Below are 17,617 nucleotides of genomic sequence, written 5' to 3'. Positions count from 1 at the left end.
TCATAAAACCAAGAGATATAGGAGCAGAATTAGGCCACTTAACCTCCGCCATTTCATCATAGCTGATCCATTTCCTTCTCAGCCCCAACCTTTTCCTTTCTCCCGTAATCCTTCATGCTCTGAGTAATTAAGAATATATCAACCTCGGCCTTAAATATACCCAATGATTTGGCCTCCGCAGCTGCCAATCTCTTAGTCTGATAGGTTCATGGTAACCTGCCAGGTAACAGATTCCACAGATTTACCACTCTCTGGCTAAATAAATCCCTCCTCATCTCCATTCTAAATAGACATTGCTTTATTGTGAGGCTGTGTCCTCTGGTCCTAGACTCCCCCACCATAGGAAACATCATATCCATATCCCCTCTTATCAAGACCTTTCAATATTTGATAGGTTTATTTTAGAAAAGTGTTGCAAAAAAGCTGCAAAAGATAAAAAGGTGGTTGTAGACACATTATACAAAAACTGAAATCTGGAGCTGGCTTAAACAAAACAATATTAATTGAATATTTCAGCTGGAGATTTAAGACTTTTGACATCAGAGAAAGTGAAACTCCTGCAGATGACTGAGGATACTAACCAGAGCATGACTCCGGAATGCAACCTGCAAAAGCCGATCCCTGATAAGGCCCAGGCGAATCTTGCTGCGTAACAGCTTCTCTACTTGTTTCTTGCTATTGTTTGTCCCAGCTGTATGGAGGATCAGGAGAACTAAAAAATCTATTACCTTCAGATGGAAATTAAAAACACAAGCAAAACTAGTGAGATTTTACCATTAACAGCAAAAAAAAGTAATCAATTTACATTCTCTCCAAGAACAGCAAGCAACAAATATTCTCCCAACAACAGAATCCAATGAGTGCAACAAAATATAGTAATTCTTGTTAGTTAAATGAAGTAGATATTAAGCTTTCACCAAAAGAACTGCAAGCAATCGAGGGTGGAATTCTCAATACGAGGGGTGATTGATAAGTTCGTGGCTTAAGGTAGAAGGAGTCAATTTTAGAAAACCTGGCACATTTATTTTTCAACATAGTCCCCCTCCTACATTTACACACTTAGTCCAGCAGTTGTGGAGCAAACGGATCTTGGACCTCCAGAAAGAATCCACAGATGGGTGATTGATAAGTTCGTGGCCTACAGTAGAAGGAGATGAGTTATACAGCTCTCATTACATGCACATGCAGGTCAACACTTTGAGTTATTATGCAGAAAGTTTGAAGTTAATAATGCATCTCCTTCTACCATAGGTCATGAACTTATCAATCACCCCTCGTATATTGAGAGATGATGTGATATTGAATATACAGCCTGGAAGGGTGGTGGAATCAGACCCAGTAATAATTTTCTAATACTGAAATATGCAAAAATTTCAATGCTATGGGAAAAGAGTAGAGAAACATTTGTTTCTTCCAACATTGATGTAGCATCTGTATGATCCATTGCAGCATCTCCTAAGCAGATGGTTTCAATACTTAGAATAACAGTGGCAGCAGAACCACTACTCCTGCTGTCACTTCTCTTACCGATTCACATCTTATTCTGATTTAAGACAGTGATACACAAATGCTGCAGCAAAATCCTGTAGCTCTGAACTAACTCCACAACCTATGGACTCACTTTCAAAGACTCTACACCCCACAGTTTCAGTATTTATCTATTATTTATTTGCATTTACACAAATTGGCTTATTTAGCATATTGGTTGATTGTCAGCCTTTGCGTTTGTTTTTTTTTATTGATTCTATTGTATTTCTTTATTTTCTTGTAAGTACCTACAAGAAAATGAATCTCAAGGTAGTATATGGTGACATATATGTACTTCGATAATAAATTTACTTTGAAACAATTAGGAGGTAAAACTTGCAATGATTAGAGTGGTAACTCACCACTGATACCAGACGACAAATAATCAGTTTTTTTTAAGCAATGCTCATATTCTATGTGCTTTCAAGAAGAACCTCTACATTTTCTTGACATTGAATTTTGAAAGACTATGACTAATATTTTGATCTCTCTAAGTTCCTGTTGCTAGAATTAAAAATGAAATGAATGCAGGGAAAATTTGACTGCTTGGTGGTAGTCCATCAGACTCTGTTTCTGTGCAGAAGCCATCACCCTTTCCAGTAGGGAAATACAGCTAATTAATATTCTCCCCATTCTACATGTAAAGAGGGTTTCTTCTTTTTTGTTAACTAGCAGGAATGCTAATTTACTGATAACGAGAATGGTATTCCTTTGTAAACCAAATGGGGATTAATGTTCTTTCTTCTGAGTCTGTAAGCTTTTGTTGATGGGCTTTTGGGCAGATCGGCGCGAGGGGGTCGAGAGAGAGGACGCAATGCTCTAAGCTGGGCGAGGATCGGACCCCAAAGGGGGGTCCGAGGCCGGGAGATTCTCCGAGGGGGGGGGGATAAAGCTAGATGTGCTTGGTTGACCACTCGGAGGGTCCTGAGCTGTTTGGAGAGTCGAGGAGTTTGGAGGGTCCTGAGCTGCGAGTCGAGGAGTTTGGAGGGTCCTGAGCTGCGAGTCGAGGAGTTCGGAGGGGATCGAATGGTGGCCAGAAGACTTCAGAAATTGAGCTCCAATGGTTGTGCACGAAGTGGTTTGGACTTTGATAAGTTTGGCGCCTTTTCTTTAATTTTCTCTTCATATATACTGTATCGTTATTAATCACTTAGTTATAGTAACCTTTATAAATTGTACTCATTTAATCGCATATGGTGTACTGTCTGTTTTTGGGTGAGGCGGGGACATCACACAGCATCCACACCAGCTGATTACCCAGTTTGGCGGGGCCGAAGGCTGCTCCCCCTAGACGAAACGAGCTGAGCGAGCCTGAGGCGACCCAGGGGGTTACATACAAATGAGTTATGTTCTATCAGAATTTTACTTTGATTAATTTGCCATTATTTTTGTAAATTACATACAATTCTAGCTCCTCATTTGTTTGGAACCCTTTTACAACCCCTTTATGTAAAAGGAAAGTCCAACTTGATGATTATTGGCAGGTTAAATGCTAAAATTAAAGAGTTATGTTCTGGCTCTTATGGGGTGCTTCCTCATTTGAGTACATTAGGCCGATGCACTGAAACATAGGACAAAGTAGAAAGATAGTAAAGGAAATTAGTTACCTTGTACTCAGCAGCAGAATCTACGTTTTCAATTGCCTGCAAGAAGATAGGAACAGAAATCAGTCAAAGCCTTTATAACTTTTGTTACTGATTATCACAAGCACATTACGTAGGTTGATACTAACATCACTGAAACAAATTATCTGGATAATGTATTGCTGTCTTGATATTTATTCTTTCGCTCCGACTGCCCATCTTGCTTCCTCTGTTACAATGACAACTTTTCAAATGTCCTACATTGGATATAGGTGGCTTTGGCTTGTTTTCTGCTTAAAGGCTCTATAATAACAGAACCTTTGCAAGCCTTCCTCATTAGTCAGGTTGGCTACAGCTTGAGTTAAAAATAAAAGTGATTGAAGTTCCATATGATAAAACTCATCTGCGGCAAGCAACCAGTTTAATTTTAGGAATTATGCAGAACTTAAGCTTTATAAGGTATTGGCACTTGGAGTATCGTGAACAGTTTTGAACCCCTTATCAAAGAAAGGATGTGCTGGAACTAGAGAGATTTTAGAAGAGGTTAGTAAAAATGACCCTAGCTAAAGGTTAACGTATGAGGAGCACTTGATGGGTGGGCCTGTACTCGCTGGAAATAAGAGAATGGGGGGGGGGGGGAAATCCCATTGAAACCTATGGAATATTGAAAGGTCTAGATAGAGTGCACATGGAGGGGATGCTTCTTATAATGAGGGAGTCTACAACTACAGGGCACAGCCTCAGAATACATCTTCAGAACAGTGATGAGGAGGAATTTATTTAGCCAGAGGGTGTTGAATCTGTGAAATTCATTGCCACAGACGGCTGGGCATATTTACTGCAGAGGTTGATAATCAAGATCTTAAGGACTTCAAAGGTTATGGTGATCAGGCAGTAGAATCAGCCATGATGGATTGGTGGAGCAGACTTGATGGGCCAAGTGGCCTAATTCTGCTCCTATGTCTTATCTTCTCAAGTGGAGTAAGGAGAAGTACACTAATAAGCCTCAGAGGCAAAACTGGCCAGTGCCATAAGCACATATGTTAATCAAAATTAAGAAAATGCTTTCATGGATCCCCACTGTGAATAAGATTAGATCTTCATTTTTTTCAACAACCAGTCACCACCAATGATCTCAAGTGCACGGTCATTTGAACAAGAGAGAAGCTGGAAGCCTAGCAAATATAGCACGTGGAGTCGATATCTTATCAGAAAGGTATAAGCTGATTGGAAATAGTAAAAAAAAGCTTCTAGTTTCTATTTATATTCTACTCTGCCAAAATTCTTATAACCATTATATTACGGATAATTCTCCCACAATTACAAAATGAAGATCAATATCTAATGAGCTTCAGGAATAAATGTATTAATGTACATCTATAGAACATTTTATGTTTGATTTTTAAAATTAAGCCTTAATGTTGCTATCTTTATTAAATGTTGCAGTTGACATTAGTTTTGAAAGGTGCAATATGAATATTATTACACCTAGTTGCAGATGTTTGCAATGTGGTGAATCTTTGAAACTCTGCCCTGGAAGGCTGTGAAGGCTAGATCTTTGGAAATATTTTAAATGGAGCATGTAAGTAAGATTGGTAAACTGAAGCCTGGAGAAGATCAGCCACGATCCTTTTGAATTGAAGGGATAGGAAGCAGTGAATCCAAGATGCTGGTGAAAAAATAAGGGAACATCTCGGACATCTTAAAGTTACTGTTTGATTGCTAACTTTAGAGTCATGAAACAAGTTTTACCAAAGATAAACCAAGTGTGTTTTACAAAAAGGAAGTACAGCTTACTACCTGCTTTTGGAGTCAGTGTTTAATATAAAAGGTTTAAGGAAATAAGTGATAACAATGGCAGTGATTAAAATAATTATACTGCATTTATTGCCTGGGATAATAAACAGAGTGATTAGTTTAGTATGGTAGGAAGATCTATTTATTGCAGTACGGGGACAATACGATCCATTTTAATGATGATAAAAGCATTTATATCAGTAAGTCTTTTCCAAGATAAGCAACTCTGAAGCAAATGATATACATGAATAAAGTAACTTCGAAATATTATCAGGTTTTCTCTGTGTACATTAGAGGAAAGCAAAATTGTGTATAAAGATACAATGTTAGCATGGAGTGCATTAATAAAATTAGTTCATTACACTCCACCATCAACTAACTTGTGTTTACTCAGTACACATTGCTATGAACCAAGGAAAGAAAGTTAAAAATAGTCACAGAGCCCAGTATTGGCCTCAATCACTATGGTAGGCCTGTGCAAGACAAGCAGCATCCATGAGGTTCAGAGATGGCTACAATACATAAATACAGAATAACCTTACAGCAAACTATTTTATTACATTAGCCGACTTAATGTTAACCCAATAATAACATATCGGATCACCTTAATCCAAGCTTCAGCAGTCACTTTTTGAAACCGTACAGCAGCCTTGATAACATCAAACATAATCACAACACAGTCATGACCGCTGTTTTTCTGGTTCACTGAGGTCCTAAATACAAAATCAGAACATTAAACAGCATTTGTTGTCATTGAGTAAAACTGTCTCTACAGAGAGCAAAATCAGAATCATACAGCATTATTACAAGCCATTCTCCCCACCATATCTACAATGATCAATGGGCACCCATTCACAATCTTCTATGCCTGGGCAACTCAAGTACTCACCTTGACATTTCACTCGTGTCTCTGGTTCCACCACACTCTCCAGCAGTGTACTGCAGTTACTCTACATTCTGGGTGGAAAAAAAGACCCCCTCATCCTCTCTAAATCTCTTTCCCATTAATGTATTTCTATGCTGCCTAGTTTTATGTAATTCTATATTATCTAGTTTCCATATTCCCTAGGCAAAAAAAGCACAACAGTGCCTCTTTCATCTCAGACGGTTGAGGAAGTTTGGTATGGGCCCCTAAATCCTAAGAACTTTCTACAGGGATACAATTGAAAGCATCCTGACTGGCTGCATCACTGCCTGGTATGGGAACTGTAACGTCCTTTAATCGCAGGATTCTGCAGAGAGTGGACTGGGCAGCCCAGCACATTCTGTAGTTGTGGACTTCCCATGATTCAGAACATTTACAAAGACAGGTGTGAAAAAAAGGGCCTGAAGGACCATTGGAGGCCCGAGTCACCTCAACCACAATCTATTCCAGCTGCTACCATCCAGGAAATGGTACCGCCGCATAAATGCAGGACCAACAGGCTCCGGAACAACTTCTTCCACCAGCCCATCAGACTGATTAACTCACGCGGAGTTGAGTATATTTTTATGCTACGTTGACTGTTCTATTTGTTATAAATTACTATGATTGCACATTTTGACAGATGTAACATAAAGATTTTACTCATGTATGTGAAGGATGTAAGAAATAAAGTACCTACCTCTAATGGAAAATGGTTGCCTAGTTTTCACTTATAATTAGTTAGTTCCACTAAAAACAATACATCTACAGAATATGTGCTCAGCCATATTGTATTAGAGACTTGCAGTTAGATGGCACATTTCACAGTCTCAGTAGTTTTGACTCATACCCACCGATTTAATGTAGAAAACACAGCAGCTAATCTTTACAGTCTAATAAGGCATTTGTTTTATTATGGGATGTTGACTGAAAGATAAATATTGCTCACAAGACCAAGATCAATGTTCTTTGAGTCAGTGTCATGTGACCCTTTGGCATTGAATTGTCAGCCTTATTCATGACCTCAGGACTAAAGTGACAGGCAAACTCACAGCCTGTTTTTGTTTAAACTACCAACTGAGGCTTAGTTGTCAACTAAACCTCAGTTGGTAGTTTAAACAAGAACAGCCAGTGGGTACTTGATATATTTCCTTTGGCTCCTAACTCAAAAAAGCTGTTAATAATGTTAAACAAGTTTTCCCACCAGCTGTACAGATTAAGGTTTTTTTTAAATAAGCTGACACCTTGGAAATTAAAGATGTGGATATTCCTACTCAAAATGAGGCACAATCTACTTTAATCTCTTATCTGCTCAGCAGGTGAATACAAATATTACAATCATGATGTTCAAGGGCTATTAAAATCCATAGTTATTTCATATAATTGTTGACAACCCAGCTTCTCCACTCTCACCTGTAACTAAAATTTGATTCCTAGAAGCATCCTAGTAGGTATCTTTTAAAATCAGAGTTGGACACAATATTCCCACTTCTGCAAAACCTGTGATTTTTGTTAAAGTTTCAACATAATGTCTCATGGCTCAATTTGTGAATCCTAGGATCATTAACATATCAAAATAGCAATTTCCTTGACCTCCAGGAAACACCACTATTTACTTTTCCCAGATTGAAAAACAACCGTATATCACTAATCTCTAATATCACTGCCAAATCTGGAGTTTATAGTGAACAAGACACAAAAAATGCTGAAGGAACTCAGTAAGTCAGGCCACGGAAGGGAATAAACAAATGACGTTTGAGGTTGACGCCATAAGACCAAGCTTGTGGAGTGGGACTTGATCAAGCATCTTCTGAAACTCCGAGTGGACAAAACTTACTGTTTTCTCATCAACATTCACATTACCTCATCAAAAAATGTAATTACCCAAACCGCATCTGTTTTTAATACATTTGTGCTGTCTCTCTATTACTTCAAACTTCTCTAATGTCCCTAATTAATTTTCCACAACTATTGTTCCTATAAACATTCTCAAACTGAACAGCTTAGATTTGATGTGAATTTCCTTATAGGGCACCACATTTGCCATTTTCCAGCCCTTTGGATTCTTCTTTATACAGAATATTGGAAGATTACAACAAGCTTCTCTACTACTTCCATTGGTGATTTGTGAATTTAAACATAGCCAGTTTGTCAAATATACCAACTTACACCCCATCCTTTATGTCTACTCTTTCTATTGTGATGTTGGCAGCATTATTTTCCTCCATAAGGATTGTTACAAAATGCTTTTAATATTCCTACTAGTACCTCTTCTTCTGTGCACTGATGACTGCTAATCAGCTCCGTCCCTCCTCTTGTACACACTAAAAGACATTCAAATTTCCTTGAATGTTACAGTAACAATCATTCTCTTTTCATTCTTTACTCATCTTATTCTCATTTTCATTCCCTGAGATTAATACCTTCGACTCAATTCTCAATGAAGTCATTCCTCTGACATACATCTAATATTGCCCTATTTTCCTCTCATTATCTTTATCTCCCTTGTCATACAAAGAGCTCCAAGTTTCGTTCTCTTTATGACAATATATCTAAACTGTATCTGGAACACTTGGTCTTTAAAACTCAACGGTGGATCTGTTAATTTCACCTCTCATTTATATATAACATAATGATCTGACGTCATACCATATAGCATTCTGATTCTGTTTGTCCTGACTAGTCTGGAGTTGAGGAGGAAGCACACATGATTCCAATTCTAAACTCCTTCGTAGTTCCCCAATCACCTGTGAAAAAAATATTGCAAGTGTCAATAAGCTAGGTTCAAAACTAAGGTTCTTTCAGAGGGTCTTTGCAGACAAAAACCCAGTTAGAATTGAAGTTTGACAAAAACCAAATAACATACTACACTCGCCCAACATAGTTCTACAGTACATAACCAAATTCTGCAATTACATTTTGCACAAGCATATTTATGGCGTGATGAGTTAAATAACGTTAGCAGCATAAGTGATTTTATATTACAAGAGTGCATTTGATAGTAAATGTGACATTGACTGCACTTACAAAAACAAACAAATTTTTTCTGCTACTTGTGAGCTGTTGCCTGATTCAATAGTCTGTTTATGGCCCATTAATTGCACAAAATAGGGTTAAAACAACTATTTGCATGTCATCAGAAACAATAAAATTGCTATTAAAAATGTTAGACTAAGTTGCAGAAACACGACTAGACATGTGCGCTTCCAAGCCTGCTCTGTATTTCAAAAAGGTTGTTACTGATCCTGTACATCAGCCACCCTATCCCATCTGATCACATACCCTTACACCCCTTTACTGTCCAAAGACCAAGGAGAAGAAACCTTTCACCTCTGTCCAACAGCTAAGCACAATGTTAGACATAATTCCAAAGACTACTTCCAACCAAAAGCCTCTCAACATGCAACAGATCAGACCCTTTCAAAACTGTGTTTCAATGAGATTTCATTTCATTCTTCTGAACTTTACTGATCACATGGCAATATTGTTCAATCTCTTCACCTAGGAGAGCAATAACTCTAATAATCTAGCAAGGATGTAATATTGAAGCTTTATAAAGCACTAGTGAGGTCTTACTTGAAGTACTGTGAGCAGTTTTGGGTCCCTTAAGGACATTTTGATATTGGAGAGGGTTCAGAGGAGGTTCACGAGAATAATTCTGGGAATGAAAACCTTATCATATGAGCAGCGATTGATAGCGCTGGACTTTTACTCGTTGGAATTTTGAAGGAGGGGAATCTCATTGAAACCTATCGAATATTGGAAGGCTGAGATGTGGAGAGGATCTCTCCTATGATGGGAGAGTCCAGGACCAGAAGGCACAGCTGCAGAATAGAGGGCCATTCATTTAAAATGGAGAAGAGGAAGAATTACTTAGCCGGGGGTGATGAATTGGTGGAATTTGGTGCCACAGGTGACTATGGAGGCCAGGTCACTGGGTGTATTTAAAACGGAGGTTGAGATGTTCTTGATTAGTCAGGGTGTGAAAGGTTACGGGGAGAAAACAGGATAATGGGGTTGAGAGGGAAATGGATTAGCCATGATGAAATGGCAGAGCAGACTCCATGTGTCTAATTCCACTGCTGTGCCTTATGGTCTTACTTTATGCTACACTAACTTAAAGGCATGTAATCTTGCATCTGGCTCACTTTCTAGTCCAGAATATGAGCTGGAGACCAGAGTACAAGAGTGTGTGCCACCTGCGGCTGGGGTCTGGTGTGCAGCCAAGACCAGAACATGTACGGGCCAGGTACGAAGTCAGTGCTGGGATTCGGATATGGAACACTAAGGGCAGGATGGCAGCCAGAGCCAGAGTTTGGAGTGCTTAAATATATCCTGTTCACCACAGAAATTAATTATTATACTGAGGAACATGCAAGAAAAATGAAACAAAAACACTTTTGGATATTGACAAGTGTAACACCCTATTATCCAGACAGTTTGCTAGTCCAGCACTACCATAGTCTAATTGGTGTTAGATTATCACTATACATTGTTCCTGAAGGTATGGTAATAAAAGAGCTCAGGCTGAAACAAAGATAAACCCATCTCTACATTCCTCAAATAGAATCCTGTAATTATGCCAAGCAGTTTCATGTTAAAAAGCAAAAATGGCAGCATTATAAGAACCAGCAACACAGCAGCCAAGCTTTCAAATTCCACCCCAATACTCCAAAATCATTATAGTACATCAATAAAATGGAAGTTAGAAGAAATATAAAGACAACTTGTGTTTACTCAATCTCTACAAGAGGTCAGTCAGGTCGTTTATATTCCCAAGGACAGCTGGCAGTCATTCATAGTTGCTGATTTGTATACAAAAATGCATTACAGCTTTGATATACTTTACCTCTGTAGCATCTGCTGCTGTAATTGCATGAAGAATAAACTTGACAACCACAGGAAGATCATCAAGTTTGACCGCAGACAGAGTTGACATGACACTATGACGCACCTGTATTATATATTTTAAAAAATTAAATGACACTGGACAGTGTTTTTCCCCACATACAGTAAAATCCTAATTTACTTTATTTTATGTCATTACACTTGCCTTTAACTTCATATCTTAAATGTGTACATCACCCCAAATTTCAAAATACCAAGACACTGTGAACTATATTGGCCAAGGAATATGAGGTAAATTTGACTAGAAAGTTTCATTTATTCATCTATGACAGTACCTGATATCAGCTGATTCAACAAAGGAGACTGAGGAATGACCTGAGAGACTTATAACATTATGAGAGGACTGATAGGATGGACAGTCAGATTGTTTCCACCGCCACCCCCCCCCAACCCTTAGAGTTGCGGGGCACATGTTAAAGATGGGAGGAGAGAAATTTGAAGATTTATAGGTTAAGTTTTTTCAGAGGATGGTGAATATGTAGAACAAGCTGACAAAGCAGGTGATGGAGGGAGATACAATTTCAATGCTTAAAAGGGAGGTTTAGGGCTAGGAAAGGAATAAGGGAAAACATGCCTAACGTAGACAAATAGGATTAAAGTAGATCAAGAATACTGTCAGCATGGACAGAATAACCAGAAGAATCCATTTCTGTACTATACTCCTTTGTGATACTATAATACAGCAAATTCATACTTTGAAGAGTTTGTAATTCTCATTGAGAGCATCCTGAGCAGCTGCATCACTGCCTGGTTCGGAAATTGCACCATCTCGGATCGCAAGACCCTGCAGCGGATAGTGAGGTCAGCTGAGAAGATCATCGGGGTCTCTCTTCCTGCCATCACGGACATTTACACTACACGCTGCACCGCAAAGCGAACTGCATTATGAAGGACCCCACACACCCATCGTCAAACTCTACTCCCTCCTGCTGTCTGGGAAAAGGCACCAAAGCATTCGGGCTCTCATGACCAGACTATGTAAGTTTCTTCTCCCAAGCTATCAGACTGCTCAATACCCAGAGCCTGGACTGACACTTTATTGCCCTAATGTCCTGTTTATTATTTATTGTAATGTCTGCACTGTTTTGTGCACTTCATGCAGTCCTGGGTAAGTCTGTAGTCTAGTCTTTTTTTCTGTTTTTTTATGTAGTTCAGTCTAGTTTTTGTACTGTATCATGCAACACCACGGTCCTGAAAAAACGTTGTCTCATTTTTACTATGTACTGTACCAGCAGTTATGGTTGAAATGACAATAAAAGTGACCTAATTACTGATTATTTACTTGTTTTCAATTAAAATTTTTAAATTTATTGAGATCTAGCCTAATCATGGGACCATTTACAATGATCAATTAACCTAATAACCTGTATGTCCTTGGACTGTGGGAGGAAACCGGAGAACCCGGAAGAAACCCAATTGGTCAAGGCAGAGCATACAAATTCCTGACAGACAGCGGTGTAAAACGAACTCAGGTCACTGGTACTGTAAAGTACTGGGCTAACCACTACGCTACCTTGCCTGAATTCTGCCCTGCAGCTGATGGTAGATGCATTTGTTGAAACGAATTGTGATATCATTGTTTCACAGTCACAAAACAGACAGCTTCCAATAATTTGACAGGTGCAAAATGTTGTACTTGCCCATAGAAAGTCATCTTTAAAATTGGAGTTCAAAAAACAATTTGAGCTTGCTTTCAAAATAAATTTTCCACTCACTTCCAATGAATTGTGTGTCATCACAAGTCAAAAAAGAGAGCAGAAAGCCTTTTATCTCAACCTTCTTGGTCCATCTCTTTCAGAGCCGACAATCAGACCAATCCCCTGCAAATCTTCTCTTCAACATCCCCTCTTCTTAGAAAGTTCTTGGACTTGATTCTATGTCTATTCTTTGGTTCCAGAGAAGACTGACAAGATACTATGGGATCTCAAATTAGGACAGGAGCTCCTTGACAGGACAATGAGAAGGAAGTTTGTGAGGTAGTGCACTCCTTCAAGTCATGTAAGGCTTCCTTACAGTCCTGACAGAAGGTCCCAATGCTAATCGTATGCTTCTTCACCACTACATGAGGTCATGGGCCATGTATGCTTGTAGTAATGGAAATGGTATCAAAAACTCTTGAAAAAAGATGTAACAACTTTGAATAATTAATGCTAATTACATCCTGCAACAGAATTTGGAGTACTGTGTGTATTTCATCCAGTGGCTAAAGAGGTATTTCAATTTTCCACATGACATAGGAGATCCGTTGGCACAAAAAGTCCATGCCAGCTCACAGAGCAATCCTTTTCACCCACGTCCTCTTACTTAATGTACTTACATTCCCATTAACTCCCCCTTGATTCTACCCTTTAAGTATAAACTATGGGTAATTTAGAGTGCTCAATTTTCCTACAAACCCCTACATTGTTTGGATGTGTAAGGAAATTAGAGCACTCAGAATAAGCTACATGTTCACAGGGAGAACGTATAAATGGCACCAGAGGTCAGGATTGAATCCAGGTTGGTGGAGATGTGAGGCAGCAGCTCCATCAACTGGATTTCACTCTTCCCTGAATTACAGTTAATAGTTCAAGACATCCTGCAGTGCAGTGGATACAATCAAGAGAATTGCAAAAAGCACAACAAAACCAGTACACAAAGTCTCTTTCAACCTGTCAATCAAGAGGGACTGAAAATCTGGCTACTGGGAGAAATTCATTGACATTTTGAAGTAAACATCCAATTGTCAAGACCATCGACACGAAAACATCCCACCTCAACCACCAATGAAACATTCACCTATGCAATGTTACTTCTATTCCAAAATTCCCTGTGGCTGGCATCCCATATTCCACTCAACAAAAACTTTTGTTCCTAACCCTTTCTGCCCATATCATGATTTGCACTACCAATCCCATCACCCATCTTTCTGTGACATATCACAATTTAATAAGATCCCAGTTTTAAAATTCTAGTTTTAACTTTCTCTTGCTGAAACATTTTTCATCCCAGCAACCTTGTAAGATCTCTGTATGGCCCATGTTCATTGCTCACCCACTTGAATTCTTGCCTTCGGGTGTCATGACTCTATGTTCTGACATTCCTTCTAAAAGTCTCCCTGCCAGTTAAATTATGAGACCACAAGACATAGGACCAGAATTAGGCTATTCAGCCTATCAAGTCTGCTCCATCATTCAATCATGGTTGATTTAGTTTTCCTCTCAACCCCATTCTCTTGCTTTCTCCCCATAACCTTTGATACCCTTAATAACCTATAGAACATATCAAGCTCCACTTTAAATATTCAAAATGAATATTTTACAGATTCACCACCCTCTGGCTAAAGAAATTCCTCCTTGCCTGTTCTAAAGGGATGTGCCTTCTGGTCCTGGACTCCCCTCCATGTAGAAGGAAATTAGAGCATTCAGAATAAGCTACATCCTCTCCATATCTGTTCTAGAATAGATTAGAAAACCTACAACACAATACAGGCCTTTCGGCCCACAAAGTTGTGTTGAACATGTCCCACCTTATAAATTACCAGGCTTCCCTATAGCCCTCTATTTTTCTATCAAGACTTCTCAAAAATAAATAGGTTTCAATGAGCTCCCCTTCATTCTTCTAAATTCTAATGAGTACATAGTCAGCAGTATCAAATGCTTCTCATACATTAACCTTTGTATTCTTGGGATCATTCTTGTGAACATCCTCTAGACCCTCTTCATCTTTAAGACTTACCCTAAAAACGATGCTTCTATCATATAACTGATATCTCTTTCGGCTTCAGGGGATGACATTCCCCGAAAGCATTTTATGAGATTAAATTTCCTATATAAATGCTTTCCTTTTGATCTTAAAGTTACCACTGAATCTTTATTCACTCACGTTTTCAGGCAAGGAATTCCTGCATAAAAATTTTCAGCAGGGCAAAAAGAGTCTACTCTACTTTTTCGTCCCTCCCTTTCCATCAAGTTATAGTGTGCCAACATGTACCCCAACCTTACAATACTATCTTATTTTCTATTATCAATTGCAGTCCCTGAAATCAATTTAGGAGAAAGCATTATGGTTACATTACTATTATAGTTCCTCACTTTCCATAGGTGAGCATGGATACAATACTGTTAAATCATGGCAGTAGAACTTGATAAGCCTCACCTTCACTAATAGCTCAGCACACAAGTTAAGACTAGACAAAGCATCCAAGATGGGCACAGTCAAATGGGTGTTCTGTTGTAGCAAAGAACTGTAAAAAAAATGAAAACATGTAAAAATGACTGGAAATGTGAACCAACTTAAACTGAATTTTAAATATAGTTCAAGAATGACCCTATTACACAACAAATGGAAACAAATTTTAACGTGAACATTTCTAAGCTATTTGTGGACAATCACATACTCAGTTTTAATGCCAAGACAATGCAGCATGTAATTTAAACAAAAGCAACTGGTACAACAGTCTATAGTGCTCATGCTGAGGTTATTTTAATATCTTGTGAAATGTCATATAACGCATGTAATATTAAAAGTGAAGGTTTTAATCAAAACAAACTTGTGAAGACAATGAAGAACTGCTGTAAACCAGAGCTGGGAAATTTAATACTTATGTTTTAATCTGAACTACTGCCTAAACATCAACATCCTTAACAGTTACAAACCCTGCTGGGTTAAATTCTTTACAAAGGTGTAACTATGTATTATGCTCACAAGTTCAATAGCAAATTATAAAACAAGGAAACTTTCACAATAACTGATTAAAGTTCCACTACGTTTAAGAGATTTTCCAGAATCTTGGGATATGATTACAAGATATAGGAGCAGAATTAGGCCATTCAGCCCATTGAATTTGCTACATCTTTCAATCATCGCTGATCTATTATCTCTCTCAAACCCATTCTCCTGCCTTCTCATAACCTTTGACACCCTTATTAATTAAGAACTTATTAACCTCTACTTTAAATATACCTAATGACTTGGCCACTACAGCCATCTCTGGCACTGATTTCCACAGCTTCACCATTCTCTGGCTAAAGAAATTGTTCCTTGCCTCTGTTGCATTGTGAGGCTGTGCCTATTGGTCCTACACTCCCCCACTATTGGAAATATCCTCTCAGTGTCCACACTGGTCTAGGTCTTTCAATACTGGATAGTTTTGAATGAGATTTCCCACTTCCATTCTTCTAAACTCCAGTGAGTACAGGCACAGAGCCATCAAAAATCCTCTATGCCTCTCTTCTTTAGAAGAGACAATAAACTGAAGTAAACTATAACTACACTGAACCCTTTCGAATACTACAGCAAATCTAAACATGGGGAACCGTAGTTTCCACATTGAAACCATTAATTCTTTCATGTACTTTCCAGCAAATGTTGCTGGCTAGTTCTCATGACTGAACTGCAGGTAGAGTTTACCCTACTTATCTCAGAAACATTTAGTTACAGAGGTATACAGCAAGGAAAGATGCCTTTAGGCCCATCAGGTCTGCCCTGACCATTAACCACCCACTTTACATTAATCTTATTATTTTAAAATATTTCTTAATAGTTCAAAGTTAAAAAACACTTATCAAAGTATGCACACATTATCAACAAACGCCCAATGTGCAGACAGGGAAAAAAATGGTGCAAACAATAAAAGTAAGCAAATAGATTGCAGGTAGATTGAGAAAATGAGTTTGGTGCTGGATTACAGGAGGGGAAATTTCAAGACAAGATGGCTTCTTAGAATAGGTTGTGGTTGAGCCCACTATAGGGTCAGCTTATTCCAGATGGGTGTTGTTCAATGAGCTTAGGGTAAAACAACCCTTGGGGCAAGTGATCATAATTATGATCAGATTCATTCTGAAATTTGAGACGCAGAAGCTAAACTCAGATGTATGTATTAAGGGAATTACAGAGGCATGAGAGGAGTTGACCAGAATTGTTTTGAAAACAAAACTGGCAGGGACGGCAGCAGAGCAGCAATGGCTGGAATTTCTGGAAACAATGTGAAAGGCACAGGATAGATACATCCAAAAGAGGAAGAAGTATTCTACAGTAAGGATGACAGAACCGTGGCTAACAAGAACTCAAAGCCAACATAATGTCAAAGGGAGGACATATAAGAGCAAAAATTAGTGGGAAGTTAGAGGATTGGGAACCTTTCAAATACCAACAGAAGGCATTAATAAGGTAATGATGGAATATGAAAGTAAGCTAGCCAGTAATATTAAAGAAGATACCAAAAGTTTCTTCAGATACATTAAGCGTAAGAGGTGAGAGTAGATATCAGACCACTGGAAAATTATGCTGGAGAGTTAGTAATGGAGAACCTCGAAATGGAGGATGAACTGAATAAGTATTTTGCATCAGTTTTCACTTCAGAAGACACTAGCATTATGGTGGAAGTTCCAGGTGTCAGGGGCTGTGAAGTGTGTGAAGTAACATTAACTAGAGATAAGGCTCTCACAAAACTGAAAAGTATGAATGCAGATAAGATACCAAGACCAAATGGTGTATACCCCAGAGTTCTGAAAGAGGAGGTTGAAGAGATCATGGGAGGCATTAGTAATGATCCTTCAAGAATCACTTGATTCTGGAATGGTTCCTGAAGACTGGAAAATTGCAAATGTCCCTCCACTCTTCAAGAAAGGAGAAAGGCAGAAGAAAGGAAATCATAGGCCAGTTAGTCTGACCTCAGTGGTTGGGAAAATGTTGTAGCTGATTATTAAGAATGAGGTCTCAGGGTATTTAGAAAAATATGATAAAATTGGCCATTGTCAGCATGGTTTCCTCAAGAGAAAATCTTGCCTGACAAATCTGTTGGAATTCTTTGAAGAAATAACAAGCAGGATTGGCAAAAGAGAATCAGTTGATGTTGTGTACTTGGATTTTCAGAAGGCATTTGACAAGATGCCACACATGAAGCTGCTTAACAAGC

The 17,617-nt window shown here is 38.6% G+C and overlaps 1 protein-coding gene across 2 annotated transcripts in view; it reads right to left on the bottom strand.

Moving 5' to 3' along the window:
• fancd2 (FA complementation group D2) overlaps positions 1 to 17,617 on the bottom strand; it is a 144,026-nt gene that overhangs the window by 114,036 nt on the left and 12,373 nt on the right. Inside the window, exons 9-14 of one of the 2 annotated variants that reach the window (XM_059970407.1) lie at positions 14,857 to 14,944; positions 10,661 to 10,765; positions 8,461 to 8,558; positions 5,512 to 5,620; positions 3,135 to 3,170; positions 582 to 728 (exon numbers count right to left, since the gene is read on the bottom strand). In XM_059970407.1, the coding sequence (XP_059826390.1) occupies positions 582 to 728; positions 3,135 to 3,170; positions 5,512 to 5,620; positions 8,461 to 8,558; positions 10,661 to 10,765; positions 14,857 to 14,944 (583 nt within the window). The remainder of the gene's footprint in view (positions 1 to 581; positions 729 to 3,134; positions 3,171 to 5,511; positions 5,621 to 8,460; positions 8,559 to 10,660; positions 10,766 to 14,856; positions 14,945 to 17,617) is intronic. The other variant, XM_059970416.1, reaches the window with a different exon arrangement.

This window comes from Hypanus sabinus, chromosome 1, assembly GCF_030144855.1.
Source record: "Hypanus sabinus isolate sHypSab1 chromosome 1, sHypSab1.hap1, whole genome shotgun sequence".
NCBI lineage: Eukaryota > Metazoa > Chordata > Chondrichthyes > Myliobatiformes > Dasyatidae > Hypanus > Hypanus sabinus.
Note: the sequence above shows the minus strand (reverse complement) of the source record. Positions and strands in the feature narration are given on the sequence as shown.